Genomic DNA, 27,565 nt, shown 5'->3' on the forward strand with positions numbered 1-27,565 from the left:
ATGGAAAGGAAGAAGCAAACTCAAACGACATTTTCCATGGAAAAACCTGCCTGAGATGTAACCAAACAAATAAAATGAAAAAAAATAAAGAAAAATCTGCAGTTTGGGAACTCCTCTCTTTTCTAAAAGGCTTCTCAGATTTGCTCCAAACTTGTTACAACAAGTTTGCGCATTCTGTAGTAGACTGTCATGTATGAATTTGAAAGCAAGCTGGTGTGGTATTGGTGAAGCTGAGGGTGTGCAAGTGTTTAAATTAGGCGTTATTCTGAGAAGAAAGCTCCTACCCTAGTAACTATGCAGAGACAGCATGACTATTCACAATGCTAGTAATAATGTTAATGGGATCCAAGTTGCTGACACCTAAGAGGTGAGGTGAAACAGAGCCATTTATTTTGGAAGCTGCAGACCAAAATGGGACGCTGACTGATTCCATTAACAACCAGCTCTATTAGATGGTATTTTTATTCTTTGCAGCTGTCTAAATAAATACCAACATTTAAAGTGTAGAATTATGAGTAATTGCTGAAGTGGGGACACCTAGCTCTGTTGGAAAGAAGTTCAGAAACTGAAGAAATTCAGGAACAATCAGTTAATAAACAAGCATAATGAACTGCTGGTTTTCGTTAATAGTGTATTTATTGAGTTAGATGATGCATTAAATAAATCATCATTCCGGCACCTTTGGCAAATGCTAAAATCCAGACTCCACGTTTCATGTTTGTTCTCCGTTTCTATTGATCAGTGGACCAATGGGAAAAGAAGAGTTTCTTTCCAGTCAGAGACTAAGGGATAGAAATACGAATCCGGCGAAGAACTGCCATAGTCGTAAAAAAAGTATACACTGGAAGTCTTCATGAACCGCAGGGAGCTGACTGGCTGAAAGGGTTTTACAGACATTCTTGCCACACATTTATAGATAAACTGTTCAGGGGTTTGTTTCAACCATGTTTTAATGAGGATAGCTTGTTCGGCTCTGGTAAAAAGCCCATTCAGAATGACTGCCCTGGAAGAGCTGGGATGGTGAAAGGGTGTGAACAAAGGAGTCACTCCTATATAGGACCTGCAGGATCCAAGATTAATTCCCAACAGTTTCATCAGGAACAGGACCTTCTGTTGAGATGAGTTCACAGAAAGGACTCCCAATAAAGTCCATTGGGAGGGTCACTCATGGCCTAACCCTCCCACTCCAGATGTCACTCTTATACACATGCATGTCTCCAACTTTGACCCTTTGACAGCTGAGATTTCAAAACCAGAAGCTGCAGCCTCTGCCCCTGAAGTTGGATTTCCTAAGCCATAGAACATTTATTCCACTGCCAGCCACTTTCTACTGCTCAGGGGCACGCATGCACATAGGGATGTGCATGGATGCCTGCGTGCATGGAGCGGTGCACGCTTTCAATCATAGCTTCAGGAATGATGGTTGAGCTCTGTCTACCCAAAAAAGTGGCATTCAGCATCTGAAGAAGGTGGCTTGCATTACACCAAAGATCAGGCTCAGCTACAACACGGCTCTTAACCAAAGCTAGTTAGGATGCTGGGCCTTCAAAGGGTTCTTAGGTATCTGAACAGAGGTATATAGCAATAAATAGATGAATAGCAGCCATAGACACTCAAAGTTGTTTGGGATTAATGCCTTTATAACACATGACGAGGCATAACCCAGTCTATATTCCCAGGTCAAAATCAGAGATGGCAACAAGCCTGGGTGGGCAGAAGCAGATTTACTGGCTCACATGAACACTAAAGAGGCTTTCAGTCCAAGAGATCCCAAAGTGTTTTACAAAGGTATCTACACAGAAGTCATTGTAGCCTTGGCCTCTGTGAGTCAGAGGTGAACCCTGTGGGCATAATCAAGTGAAATGGAGGGCTCTAAATGTCTAGTGTGGTGCCTTGGGCAGACCAGAGAAATGGCAGGAGCTTTGTGAAACCCTGGCCAACTCACAGCTACATGTTATCCAGGAGGAGCTGAACAACTGGGCATCCAGAGAAGGTAGGGGCCTGCTGTTTGCACTTCCAGCCTGGCATGCCCTTCTAGGCCCCAGGGAAGCGTGACCCTAGCTGTCACAGGTGGCAGCAGCAGCAAAAGTTTGAGGGAAAGATTAATGGTGCTGAGAATGAAAGGGCTGGATGGATTCAAATACTGTGAGGAGATGTTTGAACCAGCATTTCAGCTCAGGAAAATGTGTGTGGATAGATGGGGATGCTCATTTCTGAGGAAAATGGAGGCAGGGAGAGGGATTGAGTTACAAGCAAAAAGGGCCTTGTTCACATTCGCTGTCATTGTCATTTGTGTGACAGGAGAAAACAGAGGCCCTTGTGGATATGAAGGCCCTGCTAGGTGCTGTGCAAACAAATGATGAGAGGCTGTCTCTGCCCCAGGGAGTTTACAAGACTTACCCAAGTTTTGCAGAGGAGAAACTGAGGCCCAGAGAGACCAAGGCCCAAATCTCTAAAGGCATTTAGAAGCCTTGCTCCCACCTTTACTTAAAATGTCTGTGATAGAGGAGGTAACAGAAACCAGGGCCCCTGCCTAACACTGAATACATCTATATGTATGCTTTAGTACACAGTAGACTAATTTGCTACACAATAAACCAATACCATTGCCACGCGCGCAGCAATTAGGCCTGTGTAGATTAATTTACTGTGCCGTCAGATAGTCCCATCAGACACAGGTATGATGGTGGAATAAGTTACTGTGCTTAAACACATGTAGATGGTGACATCCAGATTACTTTAGTCCAACTCAGATTGCACTGGAGTTTATCCAGTCGCATTAACTGCACATGTAGACGTGCCCACTGTGAGTCAAGACATTGGCTTGTTATCTCAAGAGGCTTGGGTGGAGAACCTGGCCCACCTCTCAAAAGGCAAATGAATGAATGTTTTGGAGCACAAAACAAAGCCACTTAGCCAAAGCATATGTTTCTACTCAGGAAAGCACCAAGCCTGGGAGAGCAGGGGAAGTTACTGGCCAGGTTTGTTGTGCCTCAGCAGAGCAGTGTGAGGCAGTTTGGCCTGGAGGACAGTCTCTCTTGCCAGGTAATTAAGCAAGAGTCACATTACCCACCATCTCGCTAGGCCCAGAGGGTCAGGCCAAGTGACAAGCTGGAAGGCCCAACCTGGAGACTGAGGCAAGAGTAGCTCATCTCCTGGATCCAGAAAACTGTCCCTGATGGCAATGGCAATTACGTCAGTAATAGGCACCCAGGAGGGCAGATGCCTTCTGCAGGAGTTCCTTGTGGTTCGCGTACAGGGGGATCCTCTTATCCACCACTTGCCAGCGGATGCAGACCTCTGGGTCCAGCCCCTGGAGAAACTGCAAAGGGAAAACAGTAGAGCCTGGCATGGGACAGCTCAGATATGGACGAGATGCTTTCTCCGAACCCCTGTTACCCATCATTCTCAACACCATTCACCATGGGATTTTAGGGCACCACAGCTACTGGGGGCTGTTGGATAAAACCCTGGCTCTACATTTCCATAATCAACTGCAGTGGCCTTCACCAAGGGGCAGCTGCCCTACCACAAGGCAGACTGGAGGCACCCATGTGGCATTTAATAGCCTTAGAAACCCCAGCCAGGAGACCTCTCATACCTGCCTATTCTCCTGGCTGGTTCCCCTCATAGCTGGGTTCCCCCTCGACCCACAGAGAGAAAACCAGAGTGGACCTCACCATCATTCTGAGACCACAAGTGCCGAGGCAGGGATCGTGGCTACATCAACACAGACTAGGGACAGCGAGGTCATGCACTGAACTCTGAGGTTTCACTGTCTCTGCTGGGCCAAGGCTACAGTCTTCAATAGTCTCCTTCTCTGAACAGTGCTGGGAGTAAGGCCCTTTCACCTGGAAGCCAGAAAGCAAGAGTTTTTACCGAGTTCATCCGCTTCATCTCTATGTCGTTCTTATCTTCAAAGTGCACATTGACAGCAACAGTCTCAATCCAGGCATTGTCCGTGTTTCTAGGGTCATCAATGTAGCCCTTATATATCTGTAAAGGGAGAGAGGACAGCTGGGAAGGGCCCCTCAAGGCAGGAGAGAGGTTTCCCTGAGTTAGGAGGGTGTCAGCTGTCACGTGGCTTCTGCTCCCTGGTCACCTCTCTGTAAGGCTTGACTCTCTTAGGGAGCAAATATGACTCCTGCAGCTGTGAATGGGTTAACAGGATGGAGCTGCCTGACAGCTGCGTGGCTGGAAAAAGGACTGAGCGATCCAGAGCCTGCTGGAGTCATAGGAGCCTGCCCACTGGCTGCTCTGGGCTTGACGTCAGGCCTGAGGTTAGCTGGATTGACTTCCAGAGCATAATACAGGACAGCAGCGCCCAGAGCCATAAGTCATTCTGATAGGGATAAACCTTCTCAGACCTACATAGCCCATGGATAGCAGCCAAGGCAAAGGTAACTGCAGGCCCCAACTTCCCTATCTCTGACCCTATCTGAAGACTGTGGTCTTCCTTGAGTGCTGCCCAAGAATGCTAATTCCATGGTAGAGTATCTGTGCCTTTGGGGGGGGGCTGCAGGAGAATCAATGGGTTTTTCCCATTGGTGCTCCATACCCTGCATTTTGGCAGTGAGCCTTGCCCAAACCCACCTTGCCCCCAAACTCCTGGCCTTTCCAGAAGCCCCACAGCCCAGATGACACAGCTCTGTGGACTGGATGCAGCCTGCGGGCTATGTGTTTGACACCTCCATCTTAGGCTGGGTCGACCCTGCAGTGAGAGGTGTGACTGCAGCACTGGTCAGCACTAACACAGGGCACAACAGCAGTCATAGTGCACTGGTCTAGGTCTGTGCCACCCAAGTCTACTGGGGGCTCCAGAGATGTCACCAAGTCATTGGCATGTGCCACCATGTGCCAGGTATGTCTACAGATGCTGTAATCACAACCCCTTGACACCAGCCCTGCAGGAGCACCCAGGCTCCATGCCCCATCGAAGCAACCCACTTACCTCGGTGCCCTGGTTCAGCAGGTTCTGGAACTGGGTCCAGAACTCCCGTCTCAGCACATGCTTCAGCTTCAGCGGCAGTGACTCGCCTGGCTCCAGCGACCCCTGTACAAGACCAAGTTGTCAAAACTGGGCCCTATCAGCTGGGACTCCTCCCTGACCGCAGCATGGAAACAGACCTCGTGACCACTGTAAGGACAGTAGATGTTACCGAACCAGGTGTGACACTGGTCTGGAGAGTGAGCATGCACTGTCCCACAGAGTGAAAACATGCATGAAATCACATCCCTGCCCGTAAGCTCATGAACCTCTGGAACTTACTGCCCCCACAATTTACTAAGGCCATTGGCTTGCCAAGGCTTTCCAAAGGACTAGGCACCATGAACAAGGGTAGAAGTTGTGGTAAAACTAGTACAGATAAAAGGAAAAAGGACTGTCAGACCCTACCCCTCAGGATCCCAGCCAGGTTGGGAGGAAGGTGGACAGCACATTGTTCTAGTCCCCATCCAGCTGGTTGTCTCATTGACTCTTACCCCAGGCAGAGCCCAGTGGTCTGACAAGGGAAACAGGACAACAAGGACTTCCAACATTTTCTTCAAATTCTTCCTGTAAATCAGCCCATCTGTGTTCCTTCTCCAGCTGTGAGAGAGAGATACATTGCACCACGCTAGGACCCTGCTCCATCACCTCAGCCGCCCATCAGGGAAAGCCAGCAGATAAAGAGAGTTCAGAGACCCACCCACTAACAGCACCCCACCTCCCCTCTCTGGGATTGTCCCTGCGGAGGTCTCACACTTCCAGCCTTCTCTCTTGCCTATGAGGGAAGGTAAGATGGTTTCCAGGGTCAGCCTTCAGGGCGACAAAGACAAAACAAGCTGCCCATACTAAGGAGTTAAGCCTGGTCCCTATATCTGAGCACAGGCTAGCTAGCAGCAGGGACACCTGAGCGCAAACCTTTCCTCAGCCCCTGACTCGCTGTGGTCTTCAGCAAATCCCTTCATGTCCCTACATCCCTCTTTCCCCATTGATAGAATGGGATGTGATACTTATCCTATTAGAGCATGGTGAGAGGTAATGACTGTAAAGTGCTTTGAAGATGCATTTGCAGGGCAAAAATCACAAGGACAAGTGGGAATTTATTATGCTAGCTAGCTCCTCCCTTGCCTTATGGTAAAGTTGGTGTAAAAGCAGCACCAGATCTTTAAATGGGCCAGATAAAATTGCTACACGAGGGCACCAGGGTCAGGAACCCCTGACACACTGCTTTCCCTGCCATATATAAACAGCTTCTGGTCAGTGAGTTAGGGTGCTGATTTTCCTGCCTCACTGGGGGAGGGTGCTGCTCCATTCAACTCACTTGAAGAATGATGCCTGGATGTGCAAGCCTCCATTTCACTCACCGAGTCACAATAGGGTGCATTGCATGATTGGGCCCAAAGTAGCACAGGCTCCCTCGGCCTCGTAGGCCTGTCCTTCCCATGGGATTCCTAGCACAGAAGAAGCCAGAGAGAGGTGTTGAGATCCCTCTGATGGCTCTCCTGCCTTGTCATATGACGCAGAGCTTTTTCCCTCAACCCTAACAGCACATTTCACAAGCACTACATGCATACATTGCCTAGTGCCAAAGATGCTGAGAATAGTTTGGTACAAAGACGCATGTTGTTTCCGCTCCTTTTTTTAGCTTCTTGGAACCTCTTAAGAGTCCAGGAAGCAAAGACCAATTCCTCAAAACAACTCCTGGAAAATCAACTAATAAAACTTTACAACTTTTTCCAGTTGGAAAGTATATGACATGGTGCTTTCTAGACAAGGGTTCAGAGTGGTGGTGTCCTGAGCAACGGGCTGCGTGTTAGCAGGTGGGAATACTTCCGCCACATCAGACAGCATTTTTTCTCTTGTTTTCTACTCTGTCAATAAAGGAGTCACAACAGCTCTGATTTAGTTAGTCTATAAAGTGTGGAGAAATCAACCTCACTGCCCAAAGTCTCACTGCTGTAGGGTCTCAGCCCAAACCCTCCCTCCCTGGTTACAAACTCTGGCTCCTGGATTCACCTGGTCTCCTAAGTAACAGGGTTGTTAATTCCATAGGGAGCGGGGAGCTCTCTCTTTGTTTAAGAGGTCCCGCCACTGCAGGTCATGCGATTAGTCCTCTCACCTGGGAAGGTGATGTCTTTTGGAAGCACCGGTCAGCAGCCAATGGGTCTGCTGCTGGTTGGAACTTAATGTTAAGGTCACAACAAGTATTATAAGGTCCCTTCTTCCTGAAGAAGGGGCAGACATGTTCTGGGGGCACAGCCGCGAGCCATGTGGCCTCCAGAGTCTCTGGCTGGAATTGTGAGCAAACTACCGGAAACCTAGCTAGTAATTTAGGATTGAGTGTTCTAGATGTGTATCAAAAGGGCTAAACAAGCCCATACCGATTTGCTCAAGGTAGTTCCCCTTTGAATAACCTGTGGTTTATATTCCTTCCCCACCCCATCCCTCTTTAAAATGAATCTATCTGTCTAAGCACCCCTTGCAGTGTGTGCTTAAGAGGGAGGGATCAGCCTTGAGGGACCACTCCTCCTGTATGCAGGGCAGCTTGTGAATGCTTCAGGCTAAAAGAAGCACCCCAAAATCTCACAGAGGGTTCAAGGTTCACAAGGTCTGTGTATCCTGGGGGGCACAGAGCTCCAACAAAGACCAGACCTCTGGTGCTGGCAGTGGTTACCCAAGGCTTGTGGGTGTGCTCCAGGAAGGGGGATGGTTGGACATAGGCAACTCAGGGGAGGCACTTGAAGCATGGTTCTTGGTCGGCCACAGTAAGTTGGGTTGCTCAACGCAGGAGTACCCCCTACTGTTCCACCACATAAGATACAAAATTTACCCTGCCTTGTGTCTGACTTCAGATTAACATGGCTAACTGAGTCTCTCATCAATACTTATGCTATAACCCATTTCCCCGTGGAAAACTCTGCAGCAGTTTTTTCTTTCTTGGTGCTGAGGTTTCTAGGGCACAGTGACACAAAGTCGGTCACATTAGGAGCAGTTGGGGTATTTTCCACAATATCAAACACAGCCCCAGGCCCTGGAGAAGTTCTGCTTTCACACAGAGAAGGTCACAAAGTGAAAGTGGGCACTAGGCAGAAATATTTCCAAGTGTCAAATCAGCTGTGACGTTCATGGGGTTGTTTAAACTGGATTTTTTGACCCCACATTAAAGGATAACCAGTGATTTCCCAGGAGTTCATGTTTGTAAAGGCTGGTATGAACAGCCTCATTATTCCTGCTTCACAACATGGGTAATATCCAGTCTGGCCTTTACAAACGTATCGACCACCCCCAATTCACTGGCAATACATTAACTCAAGGGGAAAAAAGAATCCAGTGTAGTAACACCATTTTCATTCAGTACTCCATAACCCAGCACTGAGGCTTGCCTCCACAAAAGCATTCAAGAAAATCAATAAGAATTAACTGAAGACATGATCCAAACTAGTTAAACCCCCTGTGCGATGGTCTTAGTCACAATTAAAGCTGCTTTCATTTTGCTCATCTTGGAAATTAAATAAATTGACTTATATTAAGGCCTCTTTAATTCCAAAGAGAGTCCACGAAGAAGTTTAATGCAGTTTACCTAGTCTCCTTTAAGAATTCATTCAAATTAATTTTCTAGAGTATGTTTACACAGACAAACTTGCCACAAAATTTAGCTCTGAACTGGGTAGCCAGAGCCTGCCCTGAGATGGACTCAGTCATTCAGAAAACTTAAGGAGAGCAAAAACTCCCAAGCACATTGGATAACAAGTCTGCCCTGCACCGAGCAGATTGCCATAGTGGATAACACTGCTTTTTCTAGGGAGGGTTATTTTTTCCTCTCCTTCCCTCCTGACTGGTGCAGTCCCTTTAAGGCAGTAGAAGCGGAAAGACTACCCTAAGCTATATTGGCTGCGAGGAGCAGAAGGAGAACAGTACAGGAGAAAGAGGAGGTGTTCAGTGTCTGCTTCCGCAACCCCCCGTTTGTTCCTCGGGAGAGTGGTGTAGCTGTGCCCTGTCCCCTGGTGCTCTTTGGGCCTGCTCGCCAGCTTAGCCTGAAAAGACCCGACTGCTGTCTGTTCTGAATCCTTTCACCCCTCACTGTGCCAGTCAGTGAACTCAGTCCCAGCTGTGGTACATACCACCCCGACTTTGCTCTGAGTTTGTGCAGGCAATGAAAAGCCACCACCAAGTGCCTGTCCCACATCTGTCACCGAGAGGCAACTTTTGCATGGCAAACAGCCAATGCTGAGTTTTCCAGGAAACCTAATCCGGCCACCAGAGCCAACCAGCCTCAGCTCTCCATGCCGTGACCAGCTGTGGGGCCTTGGCTGACTAGAGAGCAGGTGCTTTGGGGTACAATTCTCCCTGTGGGGAGCAAAGGCCTCATTTCCAGCACAGGAACTTCCTCATTTTCCTGTTATTCTCCAAAGGAACCTGCAAACTTTGCTCAGGGGCAAAGACTCCTGCCTCAGCAAGGGCCAGGTTGGGAGCCTGCCAGGACTGTGACAACAGCCAGGCTCGGGGACACAAAGGGAGCACAGCTGGGCAGTGCACTGCATTGTGGGATTTAGGGGTCACACTGGGCTGTGACGGGTATGGCTTCCCCTCTCCGCCTCTCTCCAGGGGAGCACTGAAACTGAAGCATAAAGCGGCAATGACCCAGGCGGGCTTTTCTCTTGAGACCTTTGCTTGTGAAGCACCCTCGCTCCCCACCCTGCCCAGCTCACTCACAGCGGCAGCCCCTCCTGGATGTCATAGGTGCCATGGAAGCTCTGCCGGTTGACCAGTCCATCCATCGCGTTGAAGCTGATCTTCAGCAGAGACTCCACAGAGCTGAAAAACAGAGCGTGGGGTGGCAGAGGGGGACCAAGAGGGAGCGGTTAAGGGGGGTGGGGAGGGACTGAAGAGGAGGCGGCAAGCAGACCTGACACTCACTGTCCCAGAGGGTCACAGGCAGCCTTGTCCTTCCTGTCTGCAGTGAAGAAGGGCGGCTGATAGATCTGGAACTCCACCTGCAGTGCACAAAGCTCCCTTCAGCCTCCCAGGGGCTGATGGCACCTGAAGCTGGGCATGGCTCCAGCACAGCCCAGCTCACTGCCCCCTGGTCTCTTCTGAGTTGGTCCTGGGGAACCAGCCCCTGATGGGACACAGGACGGGCACCTCCACTGCTTGGTGCTGCATTGGAGCCCAGTCCTGTCAAGCCGGAGGCTCTCTGAAAGGGACTGGGCTCCAGGTGAGAGCTGCAGGGCTGGAGAAAAACTCCCTATGGGGACCCCAGCTTGTGCCCAGTGCTGACCTTGGGAGCACTGCGCTGACACCAAATGAAACCCACCGTCCTGAAACAGCCAAATGCCTAGGTGACAGCTGAAAGCCACGTGCCTCCTATGTCCTGGCTCATGGCACAGACACTCAGGCAAGTTCTCAGCCTGCTTTGCTCCTCTCCAGTAGCACAGAAAGTTGAGGCCCCAGCACACATGGCTTTGGTGTCATTGGACCTCTTCCCTCTGTCTACCAGTGCAGCAGGAAGTGCCAGAGACAGCATGGGCACCCCTAGCTGCTCTGACCTGCACCCTGGGTTGGAGACCAGGTTGGAAATGAGGGAGCTGCCACCAAGTACCAGCTGGACCCTCTACTTCTGCCACACTCTGCATTAACTCTGTGAAGCAGAGACTTTGGCCCTCCACTGTTAACAACACTCTGACTCAGGAAGGTAACGTGGACCAAATCCTCCGGTCCTACCCCTGGGGACTGAGTAATGGCTGAGTTGGGGCATGGGGATTGCGAGTGTGCAGCCAGAGCCCTGTTCCCAGACAGACAGGATGTGGCCCAGACAGAGTTGCATAGTTTCCTAGTTTCCTAGTTGGTAGGGGCAGAAGGGACCTGAGCAGATCATCAAGTCCGACCCCCTGCCATGGCAGGAAAGAGTACTGGGGTCAAACGACCCCAGCAAGGTGATTGTCGAGCCTTGTCTTAAAGGCCCCCAGAGTAGGGTCCAGCACAACTTCTCTTGGAAGTTAGTTCCAGATCCTAGCCACCCTGACTGTGAAGTAGCGCCTCCTGATGTCTAGTCTGAATTTACCCTCTGCCAGCTTGTGACCGTTATTCCTAGTCACTCCTGGCAGTGCTTGGGGGAACAGGGACTCCCCCAGTGCCTGCTGATCCCCACTGACTAGTTTGTAACAGGCCACTAGATCCCCCTCAGCCTTCTCTTGTGGAGGCTGAACACGTTCAGGTCCCGTAGCCTCTCCGCGTAGGGCCAGCCCTGCTGTCCCCTGATCATGGGAGTGGCCCTCCTCTGGACCCTCTCCATGTTGTCCACATCCCTCTTGAAGTGCGGCACCCAGAGCCGGATGCAGTACTCCAGCTGTGGCCTGACCAGTGCCGCACAGAGGGGGAGGATCACCTCCTTGGACCTGCTTGAGATGCACCTGTGGATGCATGACAAGATGCGGTCAGCCTTCCTGACTGCATCCCCATACTGCCGGCCCGTGACTCCAGGATCCTTTTCTGCCTCTGCACTGCTGAGAAGGGAGTTCGTCAGCCAGCAGGTATGCTGCTGGTTCTTCCTCCCCAGGTGCAGCACCTCGCACTTGTCAGTGTTGAATCCCATCCTATTCTCATCCCCCCACCCTGTAACCTGTCTAGGTCCAATTGCAGCCTATTCCTCCCTTCTAGCATGCCCACATCCCCCCACATCTTAGTGTCATCAGCAAATTTGAACAGGGTGCTTTTTACCCCCTCGTCCAAGTCACTGATGAAGATGTTGAGCAGTGCGGGCCCGAGGACCGAGCCCTGGGGGACCCCACTGCCCACATCCCTCCAGGTCGGAAATGACCCGTCCACCACCACTCTCTGGGTGCGGCCCTCCAGCCAGTTGGCAACACATCTGACTGTGTGGGTGTCGACACCACAGTCCCCTAGTGTTTTACTGAGAATGGGGTGCGAAACAGTGTCAAAGGCCTTCCGAAAGTCCAGGAAGACTATGTCCACTGCTACCCCTGCATCTAAGGATTTGGTGACCTGGTCATAGAAGGCCACCAGGTTGGTCTGACAGGACCTGCCTCTAATGAACCCGTGTTGGTTACCCCTAAGCATAATCTCCCCTGCTGGCCCCTTGTGGACATGTGCCAGAAAAATTCTCTCAAAAAGCTTGCCCAGGATCGAGGTAAGACTAACTGGCCTATAGTTTCCTGGGTCCTCCTTCCTCCCCTTTTTGAAGATGGGAACCACATTGGCCCTCTTCCAGTCCTCTGGCACCACAGCAGAGCACCACGAGTGCTCGTAAAGCTGTGCCAGGGGTCCCGCAATGACCGCAGCTAATTCCCTCACTACTCTGGGGTAGAGATCATCTGGACCAGCTGATTTGAATATGTCCAGTCCCTCCAGCAGTTCCCTGACTAGATCCTCACTAACCCTTGGCCTGGGTGCGCCTCCCCTGGGGCCTGAGCGGGGGCCCGGTGGTGGGAGCTGATCCGGTCCCTGCTCAGGAAAATGGAGGCAAAGAAATCCTTAAATATGTTGGCTTTCTCATCTGGTGTGACAACCAAATTTCCTAGCGTGTCTTGCAGGGTCCCCACGTTACCCGGTACCTTCTTTTTGCCCCCTATGTATTTAAAAAAGGATTTCTTGTTATCCTTGATCTCGGTAGCTAGTCCCAATCCCACCTCTGCCTTGGCCTTCCTGACCCCCCACCCCGCATCCCCAAGCAACTGCAGTATAGTCCTCCCTGGTGATGGCCCCTCCCTTCCATTGGGTGTGCACCTCCCTTTTAGCTAGGAGACATTCCTGGATGCTTTTGGTGAGCCATGGGGGTTTTTGCACCCTCCTGCTCCCTTTGACCCGTGTTGGGATTACTTCCCTTTGGGCTTGGAGGATCGTCTCCTTTAGGAGTGGCCACTCTTCTTGGACACCTGGCTCCCCTCCCCTACGGGACCTCAGTGCTTCCCCGACTATTTTCCTTAGCTCATTGAAGTCCGCCCTCCTGAAATCTAGGGCTGCTGCCTTGCTGCAGGCCTTTGCCACCTTGCGCTGGATGGTGAATTCCAGCAGGCGATGATTGCTGTCGCCCAGGTGGTCGAGCACTCGCAGCCCCCCTCACCAGGTCGTCGCCGGTGGCCAGCACCAGGTCCAACAAGGCGTCTCCCCTGGTGGGGCTGTGCACCTCCTGGGTTAGATGGAGGTCCTGCATTCTGGCTGGGAACCTACATGAGCGGTCAGACCTGGCTGACTGCTCTTCCCAGCAGATGTCTGGAAAGTTCAGGTCACCCATGATGACCACCTCCTTTGACCTAACTACCTCTGTGAGCTGACTTAAGAATTCCTGATCTAGCTCTTCCCCTTTGTTGGGTGGTTTGTAGTAGACCACCACCGTTAAATCTCCTTCCCCTCGACTGCCTTGTATTCTAACCCAGAGCACTTCCATGTGCCCCTCCTCTGACTCTTTGCTAACTGGTGAGGATGTGTATTCCTCCTCAATGTAGAGCACCACAACCCCATCTTTCCTCCCTCTCCTGTCTCTCCTGTACAGCCTATAGCTCTTGATATTCACCGCCCCGTCATGCGTTGGGTCCCACCTCAGCCCAAAATTCTCAGCTGAGTTGTTTCCTTAGCTGAGAACTTCAGGCCAGGATCATCAGGTATATGCTGGTCTTCCAGCAAGATGCAAGGAGGCCTAAACTACATTAGTGGCAGGTCTTGTAGAGGCCGGGATTGAGTGCATACCACCTACCCAAGTCTGCTGGTATATTCCAGCACCAGCGTGTGCCCATAGGCTGCTCCAGAATCATGCCCAGAACCCACCCTTGAGCCCTTGGTGGCTGGTGGGACTGAGAGAAGGGTAGTACCACATGCACAATGAAATAAGGCCATGTTATTCATCTAGAGCATGCTGGATAACACTTGCAAAGGCACACAACTAACTAAGAAATCTGCAGCCCATTTGCCTTAAATCTTGAGCACCAAAGTACCTGAATCCCTTTAGAAAATGAAAATCCAGCTGTTAAATCACTTAGGTGCTCTTGAGAGTCTCTCTCTGCTAACCTATACTCCCATGCAGGGGATCAGTAGCAGCTGCTGTCTTCTACACAGAGGCAAGGACAAGGCCCACATTTCAGATGGAGGTGCCTAAGGACAGGTATCTGCATGCATAATGAGGTTTCAAGCTAAAATCTGAGGTCCTGGGCCCCTGTGGCTCCCCCTGACTTCTGATAATGGGGCCCCTTATCTACAGGCCTAAATGTGGATGGAAGCTGCAAGTCTGATATTGGTGGTCTAATAAAAAGCCTGGGGTAAGCAACCTTTAAGGAAGAGCAGGCTGAATTAATGCGGTTATGTCCAGCAGCCACCACATTGTCCCTCTGTGTTGCCGATTCATAGATTGTTATGGGCTAGAAGGGACCTTGCAGATCATCAAGTCCAGCCGGATGACCTAATGCTGCATTGCCCCTGATGTCCCAGCTTCTTAGGCTGGATTTGGCCTGTGGGCTGTAGCTCACTGACCCTGGTCTATGTGACTGGCATGAAAGCATGCAGTGCAGCAGTGTCTCGCTGAACACAGTGGTTTCCGACTCCTTGCTCAGTGCTCAACCCACGACACCAGCCTACCTCAACACCTATGAAAAAGTGGAGCCCCTTTCCTACAAGGTGGCATCTCCCAGGCTCAGGGCCTGCTCCCTGTGGGCTAAGACTCCTACCTCCCAGGGCACTTTCTCGTCCGGCACCGGGAAGCGGATGGTGTAGGAGCTGGGATATAGGAAGTTGCGGGCATTCACGTGATACAGGGACTTCGTCTCCTGAGGTTTCTCTTCCGAGTCATAGTCCTTCACCTCAGGCATTTTGCTGGGGACTGAGACAAGCACAGACAGACAAGGTCTCACAAAGCGGCAAGGGAACTGAGACCCAAGAGACATTAGGAGGTAAAGCTATGGGGATATTTGGGGATATCCTCACAACAGCGTGGCTTTCCTCGCTACCCAGAGCTCACTGGAAGCAATGGACAAACTCCCATTATACCCAGTGGTTTCCAGTCAGAATCTTTCCTGTCAAGTGATTACAGGTAGTCTGTATGAGAGGTCAGCACCGGACTCCCTGTTTATTGCCACTGCCCCAGATGCCTGGCACTGCAGCCCCTGCTCTGCCCCATCATATGGCCTGCACATCTCTGGAGGGTGGAGGCAGGTGCTGAGAGCAAATTCAACACATCAGAGAGCTGGGGGTAGGTGGGAGGTTGGGAGCTGCCTCTAAGCTTTCCCAGCAGCTGGGAAAAGAGAGGAGAAGACCCTCCAGAGGAGAACCAGAGTCCATTTGGGGATGGGAAGAAGAGAGTGAGGCCTGGAGCAGGGGCAAGAGGTACCTTCAAAGGTAGATGGGAAAAGTGACTGGCGCGCCCAGCCCAATCTGGAGGATCTCCAGCCCTGGGGCCAAGTCTGCACAGACTCTGTGCCGAGCCCACCTCACCCAAAGCTCGCAAGTGAGGCATTGCAGCCAGCTCAGAGTGGCTGCACACCGGCCAAGAAGCACACTGGAGACATGGAGCCTGTGCTGGCAAGCCACGTCTCTGGGGCTATCATGCTGCTATCCATGCTCTTGGTGAAGAAACTTGCACTGTGCTGAGGGAGCTGACTCAACCCATTTGAGAACAATCTTCCCCCTCCCACTGTGGCTCCAGGATTCCAAGCAGATCCACGATCCTTCTGCAGAGAAAAGGAAATGCAAGAGTGTGCAGCCTGCTTTGGCTATTTAGCACATGTGAGCTCCCAATACTTGCCAGGAATGGTTAGGAGAGACCTCAGCAGAAAAACAGGAGTGACACCAGTGTCAATCCTTTAGGAGCCAGAAGAGAACCAGGTCCCAGAAGGCAAAGGATGCTCTATACTTACACTCCCTTTCATGCACCTGTGCAACAACAGACCTGTTGAACTTACTCATGCGGGGAGCATCCTCCTCCAGCCCATATCCATTCCCGTACAGGGCTTGGACAATCCAGTTCAGGGCCTTGGTGCTCTGGAGCATCTGTTTCAAAGTATTGAAGACAGTCAGCGAAAGCCACTTTTCTACCAGGATCTCCTTCCCAGTGCCCAGTTTGGAGGGGAGGCAGAGAGGGAGGGTCCATGGCTTCCCTTGTGGAAGAGGTTCCCTGGACAGCAGAGGTGGGGATTCAGTTTGAGATGCATTTACAGCTCTCTGAAAATTCTGGAAAGGTTTCCCAGATTTCTTGGTAGTCCTGGACACAGCCTGTCCCCTAAACTCCTGACACTGCCACCCAGTCTTGGGCACAGTCCATTCCACTCAGGTGTGTGACAGTTTCAAGGCTCCAGATGCATCTTTCTATTACAGCTGGGAAATGTTTTTTTGGTGATGAGTGAGTTCACTGAAAAATGAAGTCTCAGTCACTCCATAGGGAGTTCCCTGAATTCCTACCTTAGAGAATTTAGGTTAATTATACTAAATGATTTCAGCTGGAAAACAGATTTTCAGGGCTTGATTCACAAAGCTGCCAGAGGCGGCGGACGAGGACCTCGCCTTTTATACAAGGGTGCAGACAGAAGTGGATGAGGCCTGAGCTCAGACTCCCCCAACCCCCATCCCTTAGGCTAAGGAGATTCAGATGCACATCCTGAACATCCTAGGAAAGGCTATACATTATCCTGCAAGGACATGTGCTTCACTTCTTGTGCTGAAGCTGTCCCACTTTGTGTGAATCACTTGAATGTCACAGACAGGAGGAGGGTCTCAAGAGGGACACCTGGGTACTACTCCCTGCTTCAGTGAATCTTTGATCCATTAATGAAAAGAGGAACAACTTTGATGAGAGGGGTCCCTGTCTCCCCCTCTCCCTCACAAAGGCTTGCGGGGGTTGGAGCACTCCTTTGGCTGATGTGGGTGTAGAAGTCCATTGAGGTAGTGATACGACTTGAACCCACATCTTGACTGAGGGCTCTAGACACTGGGCAAGTGGACAGTACAAGAGACAGCCCCCCTTATCCATCTGTCTTGTGAACAGGGCCTCTCACTGCATTTGTTTTTCCCCCAAACATCCATGAGGAAATGACCCACTTTGGGTCAAAGAGAACATTTCCCATTGAATGAAAATTAACTGATGTGTATAGGGGGGTCATTTTGACATGAAAATGAAACATCTCAATTTTGTTTCATCCAAACTTAATCCTCCTTGCCTTTTTTTTTGGTTGGGCTGCTTACCCGAAGCCTCACTAGTCACACAGACTTTCTCTGAGTGGGGAAGTCTGCCTCACCTGCTCCTCCAGACACAGCAGCCTCTGCTCTACCATGCCCGTCCTCTTCACTCGGTCCAGTTCCAGCAGCTCTGCCAGTGTGTCAACTCTGAAATGGAAGGAGCACAGAGACAAAGAGAGAGATCGAAAGCTGCTTTAGAGAACCAAGACCTGCATAGAAGCAGGCAATGCAATGAGCAATGGGGCTACCGCAAAACAGTGGATACAGATAAGCTGTCTGGTCACTTAGACCTGTGAGCACAGACAGCCTTTCTCTGCACTGACACTCACAGTCAGAAGGAGAGCACAGTGCGACACTTCTGCCCCTACAGTGTCAACCCCCATGGTGATGGTGGCAACCGTCTCATGACTAGTCACACAGGGTTGAGGTGCAGGCCTGAGCAGGAGGCAGTGAAGAGCTGCACTGCCTCTGGGGAAGCTCAGAGGACTGTGCTTCAGCCAATGCTGGAAACGTGAAGCAGAGGTGAAGCAGGTGTGTCACACTGTCAGCTGGCATGCTGCGTGTCCAACTCTCCAGACTGGTGTGATAGGGGACACCTCCCTTGTCCCGCTGCATGCACCAGGTGGGATGCAGGGATTGCAGGTGATGGTGGCTCTCTCTCCCTAGGAGCACAGCCAGTCAGGGCCACAGTAAGCAAGAGCTGTTATGGGCAATGCACACTGATCACACACACTGGCAGAACTCACTCAACCCCTCATTAGGGCATTTGGTGCTTCACACAAATGGTCTACCCAGGCACCAAAGTCCCCAGCTCCCCCTGAGCTGCCCATGCTCACTGGCCTCTACCAAGCTGCTTTCATGGGCATAAAATCCTTCTCACCCAAATACACCCAGTCAGTCCTTCTCTCCCCATTTCCCCCATCCAGGACCACACCAGTGTAGAGAGCTGGCACAGCATGGAGATAGGGGCCTGCAGAGAGCAGACCAAATTCTACTGTCCTTCAAGGTCCTCAATGGCTTCTAAGTGAAGCCTGGGCATGGCCCAGATGCTTTGTCTCTGTGGTCCTTGGTAGTAGGCGAATGGTGTCAGAGCCTCCTGGTTAAAGCGGCAGCTCCATCATTCCCTGTACTTTCCTCACAGAAGCAGGGGTGGACCCAGGAGTACCCACAACCATGCCATGTATTTCCACTTGCAACAGGAGAGGGGTTTCTTTTGCCCTCCCCACTGCTGCTAGGACAACAGAGTAGGTCTGTTTAGTAGGGCTGTGCGAGGCTTCGGACAGAGCTTCCGGAGAAGCTTTGGACGCTTCGGGGTGGGAAGCAGCACATCCGGGTCCAAGTGCCGCCTTGTTCAGCTTCCCAAAGTGGTTCAGAGCTGCCTCGGAGATCTGGCCATAGGGTATAATGGGGAAACAATAAAATATCTATAACTTTGTTGTTTTTTGTCTGATTTGGATGAACTTTTCAAGGGTGGTAGATTCTGCAGAAAGCATGAATCCTGCCAAGTTTCCAGAAGATCAGTGCAGGGGCTTGTGGGGAACTGCATCCCAAATTCTTGAAAGCAAAACTCCTGTCATGTCTAGGCATTACAACACAGGGGAGGGGTCAAGACTGCAGGGCTGGTAGCTCTTGCTGAGGCCACAAAGCCTGCCAAGTTTCAAGAACATCAGTGCAGGGGTTTGGGGAGAACTGCCCCTCAAGCTGCAGACAAGCAAAACTTGTGCCACAGGTGACACTGTGTGTGTTAAGGTGCAGTGGGGTGACAGCTGCAGGGATGGTGGCCCCTGCTGCAGCCACGATGCCTGCCAGCTGTCGAGGAGATTGGTGCAGTGGGCTTCTGGGACCCTGCACCCCTAGCTGCTGACAGACAAAACTCATGTCATGGGTGCTTCTGGGACTGACTGTGTCTGTCTTGGGGCTGGGAGACACTACTGTAGGCCTGGCTGCTAAGCTACTGTGTTACCAGTTACCAATCAATCATAATTCACTCAGGGACGAGCTCGAAACACAGGACCTAGCTAATCTAGCCAGTTAATTGCCATCAATTAGTACCTACAAGAGCAGAGACTAAGGAGAGGAAATAATCAGTACAGACAATCAACTGCCCCAAGACAGACACAGTCAGTCCTACAAGCACGCATGTCATGAGTTTTGTCTGTCAGCAGCTAGGGGTGCAGGGCCCCAGAACCCCCCTGCACTGATCTCCTTGACAGCTGGCAGGTGTTGTGGCCTCAGAAGGGGCCACCATCCCTGCAGCTGTCACCCTGCTGTGCCTTAACACAGCGTCACTAATGTCACGAGTTTTGCTTCTCTGCATCTTGAGGGGCAGTTGTCCCCAAACCCCTGCACCATTCTTGAAACTTGGCAGGCTTTGTGGCTGCATGGGTACATTCATGCAGCCATTCAAGAGTATGGGCTGGAGTGTGGGGCCAAAACTACAGCATAGCACTTTTCTCCACTACCCCAAATCCCATATTCAAGCCCTTTGTTCCTTGGGTGAGTGAGATGTGAACACCACAGTGAAGCACATTCAAGCCCAGGGGAAGAGAGCAGCTGCTTCAGTTTGTAGTGTCATGAGTGGCTTCCAGACTGATGAGCTGGAAGGGAGCCCCAGGCAACCTGGGCTGGGAAGTGAGGTGATTGGGAACATGGCAGGTGGATTATCAAAGCTCTGGGAAGAGGAAGAGACTGAGACAAAGGACCTCAGATCCACTATCCCAGCAGAAAGTGGTGTGGTGAGTCAGCAGCTTTTAGCAAACCACATCCAGGTGTCATGCCAGAATGGCCCAGGGCAAGTGCAGCTCCAAACTAGAAGGGATTTGGAGTTGCCCTGCAGTAACAGCTGAACACTGCATGCTAACTTGGCTACCAAGAGGCCTCACATAGGAGGATATTGGTTCAGCTAAAGAGACAACTGTAGAAAAGAAACTGCAGGTCAGCCACTTCTCCACAACACTTGAGAGATGGTGCCAGGTCAGGAAATAGCTTAGGACCACGAGAAATCAAGAGCTGCATTGGGAGCTATGAAGAATCTCCCAAGGGCAAGGAGTATTTTTTCCAGAGGAACGAGAAAGAAACACAGGATCCTGTGGGGGTGGGGGAGAGGGTCTGAAAAACCTCAGCCTGCCTCAGCTTCCTTGAGAGCTTGGTACACTAAATCGGCAAGACAGATACATGTGTAGACTATTTTTTGTTTTAAAACACATCCTTTCCCTGAAATGCTGTGTTTCTTTATTAAAATAGACTGCTTTGTGGTTCAAAAGGGTGGTCTGGTCACTGGAGGCATCACAGGTCACAGATGCCCATGCAGGAGAGCTACACACATCAAGACCAGCTGGACATATGGTTAATAAGCAGTGTGCTTAGGCCCAGGCCTCCCTTGAAGAGGAATTCCCCCCAGGAGAGGTTTAGGTATGAGGCCTGACATCAAGGCATGCACAAGCAGAGGGAGAAAGGAGCAGTTCGCCTTGGAACTATGGCACATGGCACAAGGGGCATCAGCCACCCAAACCCAGAGGACAGTGTCAAGCAGAGTTGCCTACATGTGATCCAAGGGCAGAGACATCTGTTGTTCTTCTCCACACCAGCGGCTCTAAGCAGAAACACAACCTAGCCTCAGAGAAGGGATGGGGCCAGTACCTGAGTGCAATGTCTTGGACCCTCTGCTCTGTGTTTTGCTTCTCTTGACATTGCTGACTCTGCAGGTAGTTCTCCTTCAGGTACATCTCCCAGGATAGGAGAGCCGTTTCCTCATTCTTCTCCAGCTTTTCTTCTGCAGAGGAAATGAGAATTGAGCAAGGGAGGAGAAGCTGCACAGGGCAGGCCGTGTTGAAAACAGACTGTGTAGGCTACATTCAGCCCAATATAAGCCCCAGTGCCATTTAGTAGTAGCTCACTACTCAGTCTCTAGATCCCAGTCTAGCACAGTGGCCACTACTGTCACCCAGTGTCTCTTAGAGCACCAGGGCCACCATAACAATGGCACACAAGACCATGTACCAAGTCTAAAGCTTAGTCCTTTGTGCCACAAGGATTATCAGAATGCCAGTCAGACTTGGGAAGCACAAAGCCCCACATCATTACAGCTGGCTCCATTGGGAAAGGAGCTCCTTACTGAGCTGCTTGGGCCGGGTGGCTGGCTTTCTCAGAATGACCCTCCTGATGAAGAGCTGCAGGTGGTTGAGGAGGATGAAGGGTGGCGGGGCTGGAGGCCGGCCGTGATACTCCTCAATGAGGTCGTGGCGCTGGAACTTCCAGATCTGATCGGTGTGTGCCTGCACCTGCTGAAACGTGTAGCTGGGAGGGGCAAAGCAGAGGGGTTATCTGTGGTGTGGCCAGAGGGCTGGGAAGAGGTCCAAAAAGAAGAGGTGAATACATGCCATCCTGGGGGCTAGAGAAACACAAGCCTGCACCACAGTACCCATCTGGCTCAACACAACCCCATGCACAAGGATGCTCAGACTTTGGGCATAGGCCTCATGTGCCCACAAACACCAGGTAACCTCCCAAAACCAGTGTCAGAGCACCGGCTCACATACTAGTCCATGCCCCCAAACTGTCTCTGCCATGCAGATCAGAGTGCCCAGAGCTCCCGCCTAAGGATGGGCTCATCCCACAGCACCCTGCCTTAGTCCACCATTTCCTAGCACTACCTGCTCCCTGAAGCACAGCTAGGTGTGCGCAGCAAGCTCAGGACAGACTCACTTGAACATGGCGATGAGGAGGTTGAGGAGGAGGATGTTGGTAGAGAGCAGGTACATGCAGAGTAGGAGAACTGTCAGCCACTGCGGGAAGATGGGCTTCATGTTCTCCTCACTGCTCTCTGGGCACTTTGGCTTGTAGGGGTCAGTTCCATTTGGGCTGCACTGATTGATGTTGAAGTTCACTCCTGCAGGAGAACAGGGAAGAGCTCGACAATAGGAGACCCCAGCTTCTTGTATACACCTTAGTCTAGTAGCATCAGGTACTGGCATTTGGGCCTCTCTGCCCAAAACCAAGAGCTGACATGGAAAGTACACCGCCTGAATGGTGGTAGGTTCATAGCAGCCTGTGCTTTAGCTCGCTTCTCACTCTCTAAGCATCAGCTCAGGCCCTGCATGAGGCATGGACACTCAGCTGCCTCTGTAGGAACAATAGGGCCCGTTGTGTTGCCCTGACTGACTGGCCTTGGCTCTTCAGCTAAACACTGCTAAGAAACTAAAATAGGTTGGTCCAGCCTTCACCTCCCCACCTCTGCACTCTCAGCTGTATTAGCTAATCTGTGGCTAGTGACTCCTAATGATGACCTGGCCAAATAGGATGAGTAGTCCCTCAGATTAAATCAATTCAGGCCTTTCTTTAGGCCAAGAGGCATTTGTGAACCCTTCCTGATTTTGGAGGAGGCTGTTTCTATTTGCCCAGTATTTTGGATGAACAGATTACAGCCACAGAGGGCTCACAAACTACTCAATGCAACTGTACTGCAAGCACTTTTTGCAGCATGCAATCAGCCACATGGCATTATTTCTGCTGTCTGACAGCGTGAGCCTAACCTTAGGAAGGAAAGAGCAAGGAACAGATAGCAAAAGCTACCTTTCCCTGTCAGACCTGCAAAACCTCCAAGATCTGTTAGTATTTCCATGGAAACCAGTGACGGTCTCAGGAGTGACAGAGCTTCATTGCTAGCCACAGCAAAGGGGCCAAGGCACTTCTTTGGCATGCATTTGTGGAGAGAGTGGGGAATGCTGGGGGACTCTGACCGCAATGACAGCTGAGGGTGTACAGGGCTTGACAGACAGCACCTAGCACCTCCCAGGATCAGGCTCTTTGAGTCACTGCAATTATCAGCCAGTCCTGTGCCCAGAGGTTTTGGAGCCACTTCCTGTTGCTCCACCTGCCCCACAGCCCCTGAGCCAGGCTCTTCCTTCTCTTACACCAGTTTCCACTGGCTCCAGTGGAAACTGATCCATTGACACCACCTTGAGTCCTGGCCTACTGCTTCCGGCACAGCTACTATTGCTTTGCAGCAGCTGGGGATCCAGCGTTGCTGACTCCTCAGAGCTGCAGCTGAATGAAGCATGTGTCATGGAACAGAGCATCAGTCCTGTTGCATTTCATTTCTACCCAGCCCTCAAACCAGTCAGACAGAGGCCAGAGAGTTCCAGCAGGTTGGACAAATACTTGGCTGGGCCAGTTTAGATGAGGGTGATGCTGCCTTGAGCTGGGGGGTGGGCTAGATGGTCTCAGTCATGTTGCAAAATCTTGTCATGGCTGAGGTCCTTCCTGAGCTGCTACAGTCCCCCGCACACTGACAGTACTAGTTCATGAAGAACTGGATGAGCATGGTAGCCAACATGAGCTGTAACAAAGATATCCTGTTCACCCACCCCTCTGCATCCACCCTCTGCCACTATGTGAGGCAGGATCATGGCCTACGTGGACCCAAGCTCTAAGCCAGTTAATAGCAGGTCTTAAGCTCTTGTGTTCTTGTCCTGCTTTGGAAATCTTTCCCTGCCCATCATCAACCAGGCCCAGGCAGAAACAAGTGAGAAGCCCTGGAGTCTGTACCATCAATGTAGGAAGGGATCTGCCCAAAAATCGTCAGATAGGAATGGTAGACGACACCCCGGAAGATCCAGTCCACCCGCTCCTCATTGTGGATAAGAATGGCCTGCTTGGCCACGCCAAAAGACACAACCCAAACAGCCAAAAGAAAGAGGAAGAAGAAGACATCCTTCATCTGCAAAATACAGAGAGACAGCAGGAGTGAACAGTTGGCTTTCAATAGAACAAATGCTTGGGTGACACCCACTTCCCTACCAGATCCTATAACCCTCTCCATGAGCCCCAATTCACAAGTCTTATGTAGGTCCTGTTCTGCTCCTGCTACAAATAAGTCACCCCCAAGGAAGAGGAGCTCTTACCATTCTCTTCACAATGATAATTTTGGGCCCCAGTGTTTTACTGACTGTGAAGATGTGCATCAGACGCAGGCAGAAAATGATAAAAGCCAGGGACAATATGATCCGTCCTGGATATAAAGTAGATGGGATTAACCTGGCAGAGAAAAGAGAAAAGAAAACACATCAGTGCATTTACTTAAGTGGAGTTGTTTTTCTTGTAAATGCACAGCTTACCTTCCCAGAGAAGAATAGCTCTTCCCCTGGAGTCCTGTCTGAGAGTGGGACAGAGCATAAAACTCAACAGGCCTAGCATCAAAGCAGCTGGGAACAGAGGGAAGCTTGTAAAAAAAAATCCATGTTCCAACTGAAAATTTTATTAGTATTTTGCACTTAGATTTTTTTGAGCAGGAAAGGCAAGGATTTCTTTGGATGATATCTTTGGGGGGGGTGAACTGCATGAATGAGGTAGACTTAGAAGAGCTTTTGAATGCAAAACATGCTTCCTCAGGTCTGAGAAGAAAAAGTAATAATCTATCAATCACAGTGCTGGGTTTTTTCCTCAGATCTGAAGAAGAATATTTTGTATTCAAAAGCTCCTTCAAGTCTATCCCAGTGATGCAGTTGGTCTAATAAAAGATACCATCCAAAGAAATCTTTGCCTCTTGCATAATTCGCAGACCATCATGGCTACATCATCTCTCTCACACTACCATTCTTTTTAAACGTTGAAAAAAAAATCTCAATGGATACATTTGCAAATTCTTCTCCCTGCTTTCCAGCTGGCTCTGGCAAATGGCATGAGGAGATTACTCATCCAAATCCTTCACACTTACCTACATGTCAGTCCTGCTATAAAGATCAGGATGGCACAGACATCCAGCTTATTCCAGAAATCACTGATGTATAAGGAAGCCATTTTCAGGAACCCACACCCATCTGGGTCATAGAAAAGCTGTTGGGAAAAAGAAGTGGATCAGGTATTTCAGTAAAAGGACTTTAGGCTGCTGAGGGGCACTGGAGGTTGTGACCTGGTGTGGTCTTCGAGTTCTCTGCAACAGAAAATTGCTCTTTTATTTTTCTAGAGTCATAAAAATGAGTGAAAGATCAGAGCTGTCATTTTCTGAGGGGTGCCTTATGCCTAAAAAGGTTGAGAGGCACCAATGCAAAGCTTGGTCATCTAGCTTTTTACAGAAGTTTCCTTTGCCTGGTGCTTAATCTTCATGGAATAATAAAGACGTTCTTGTTGCTGGAAATGCTTATTTCCTTTGGACCACTTCTTGTGACTCAGGGAGAAAGCTGCAGAGCCCAGACATCAGCAGTGCTGGGCAGGTAATATATCTGCCAGCTCATTACCACTAAACTAGAACTCATCTTTGTATAATAGGGAGAGATTGGGAATTTGATGATCTATGCACTGGTATTGCCAGGAACTGGTAGGATACCTGCACAGTGGCTGTTGCGATATTATTATCATCATCATCATCCTTTGGACCAACCATGAAGTCATTATTTAGTGATCCGCATAAGGATGAGGTGATGAATCACCACCATTGCATCTTGGGAACACATCGGAAACATACTAGCCAGATTCAGAAGCTGCCTAGATCTGAGGAATGGGCCAGATCCCCAGCCTGTGTGTGCACTGGTACAACACCAGTGAGGTCCCACAGAGTCCCTACTGGAGTTTATAGAGCTACACCTCTCTACAGCAGCTGAAGATCTAGTCACTGCAGAGATGCAATTCCATCTTCATGAGATATGGGTCAAGAGGTCCCTGCAGGGGAAATGGCAGCAGTTCTCCTTCCTCCTGTAGGTTTACAGGCTTAGACAACAAGTCCTAGGTTTGCTTCTGATTTCAAACATAAAAAGCTAGTTCCATATGTTAAAAAAAAAACCTGACTGTCCACATTTTCTTGGTGGTGATGGTATGGACTCCTTGACTGTCCAGGCCAAAAACACTTGGTGTCAACTCTTCAAATTTGGAGGGAAAAGACAGAAGAAGACCTAGCATTTGGGACCTGAAGATAGACAAACTAAAAATTAGAAATCAGGCACAATTTTTTTCACTGTAAAGCTAACTAGCCCCTGAAACAAACTTCTAAGAGAAGGAATAGGCTCTCTAACACCTGATGTCTTCAAATCAGGCTTGGCTGCCTTTCTGAAAGATCTGCTTTAGCTACACATAAGTTACGAGGCTCACTAACTGGTTGAAACCCTATGGGCAGACCAGCTAGCCTAATGGTCTCTGTAACTCTAGGAACCAACGCACATACTTGAGAGCATGTCCCTGAGTGCATGTCTGGCTGAGAGATGCGGTTTCATCAAGTTGCAGATAAAAATTATGGAATTTTTGGGAGATACCACAAGATCTTGGCTTGTGATATTCTCACTCATCCGCAGATGTACCCAAGACATTGTGTGCACGTCAACTCCCAAAAAAGCACCTCACAAGAGGAAGCACACACACCCCCATGTGGAAACAGGAACTGCTGCTGCCCGCTTCAGCATGGCTAGATGCTCTTCCACATGCCATTGGGGGCAACCCAGTCGTCAGCACAGCTGAACCTGCATCAAGCCCAATGTCGCCTACCCGCCACCTGCTCCTGCCTCGCCTGTCCAGTACCTGGCGGGTCTCCTCACACACCAGGGAGAAGAGCCAAAAATAGATGATGCACTCTCGCCAGGATGGCGTCTCCTGGAAATCGATCATCAGGACATAGGCATAGAGCAAGAGGAAGCTGAAATACGAGAGGATGTTCAGGTGGAAGATGACGACGGGGGCCGTGAAGAAGGCTCGGAAGTGCGTCAGGCAGTTCATCGGCTGCAGCCTCTTCTCCCTGAACCGGGGGAAGTAACCAGGAAAGGATGCATGATTCAGGGCTCAGGAAATGTTTCTGGCTTGTGCTAGGGCAGGCCTGATTTCTAACCAGGGGAGTCTTTAGTACAGGCAGACACAGCACGGCACATCCACGTAGGGAACAGTTTTTTACTTTGGGCCTGCTGTGACTATCATGGGTCTTACTAGATTGCACCCTATGGCCCAGAAGGTCTTTCCCCACAACTGCTGGCTGGAGCAGGCAACACCATGCCCAAGGTGTTGTTTGGGCACCTGCTCCAAGGCCAGGGTGCTGGGAGTCACAGGGCCCAGCACTCACTGAATGTTTCAGTTAGGCAGCCCCAGGTGGTCACTAGTGTCTACAGACCTGATTCCAGGCCCTGGCAACACATCCTTGGCCTGCTTCCTTTGGAGAAGGCCTTGTTGACCCAAGACATGACTATAGGACAGCAATGGTCCTGGGGTTGGGGCTGACCCTGGAGTAGGCAGTGACTGTTCTGGCATGTGATGTGCTGTTTCCATGGGGGAGTTGCTTCTGCAGAGCTAGAGCCTGGGCTGACTATAGCATGAGCTGACAGGCCTGGTTGCTGAGGCCCTGTGCAGTGTGGCAGGGACACTGTTGACAATGTGGGGGTTATAACACTAGCACCCACTGTGTCTGACCTGTTATCATAGAAAGAGGTGGCACTG

The 27,565-nt window shown here is 50.5% G+C and overlaps 1 protein-coding gene across 1 annotated transcript in view; it reads right to left on the reverse strand.

The window, feature by feature from the left end:
* Window positions 1-638: 638 nt before the first annotated feature.
* TRPM2 (transient receptor potential cation channel subfamily M member 2) overlaps window positions 639-27,565 on the reverse strand; it is a 53,661-nt gene continuing 26,734 nt past the window's right edge. Inside the window, exons 17-33 of the mRNA XM_090053289.1 lie at window positions 26,663-26,876; window positions 24,873-24,991; window positions 24,061-24,193; window positions 23,705-23,876; window positions 21,863-22,046; window positions 21,273-21,454; window positions 20,798-20,930; window positions 17,218-17,305; window positions 15,889-15,976; window positions 14,659-14,810; window positions 9,902-9,978; window positions 9,698-9,799; window positions 6,349-6,435; window positions 5,482-5,587; window positions 4,952-5,053; window positions 3,880-3,996; window positions 639-3,322 (exon numbers count right to left, since the gene is read on the reverse strand). Coding sequence (XP_089909415.1) covers window positions 3,197-3,322; window positions 3,880-3,996; window positions 4,952-5,053; window positions 5,482-5,587; window positions 6,349-6,435; window positions 9,698-9,799; window positions 9,902-9,978; window positions 14,659-14,810; window positions 15,889-15,976; window positions 17,218-17,305; window positions 20,798-20,930; window positions 21,273-21,454; window positions 21,863-22,046; window positions 23,705-23,876; window positions 24,061-24,193; window positions 24,873-24,991; window positions 26,663-26,876 — 2,182 coding nt within the window. The 3' untranslated portion in view covers window positions 639-3,196. The remainder of the gene's footprint in view (window positions 3,323-3,879; window positions 3,997-4,951; window positions 5,054-5,481; window positions 5,588-6,348; window positions 6,436-9,697; window positions 9,800-9,901; window positions 9,979-14,658; window positions 14,811-15,888; window positions 15,977-17,217; window positions 17,306-20,797; window positions 20,931-21,272; window positions 21,455-21,862; window positions 22,047-23,704; window positions 23,877-24,060; window positions 24,194-24,872; window positions 24,992-26,662; window positions 26,877-27,565) is intronic.

This window comes from Crocodylus siamensis, chromosome 6, assembly GCF_052110815.1.
Source record: "Crocodylus siamensis isolate JL-2025a chromosome 6, ASM5211081v1, whole genome shotgun sequence".
NCBI classification, from domain to species: Eukaryota; Metazoa; Chordata; order Crocodylia; family Crocodylidae; genus Crocodylus; species Crocodylus siamensis.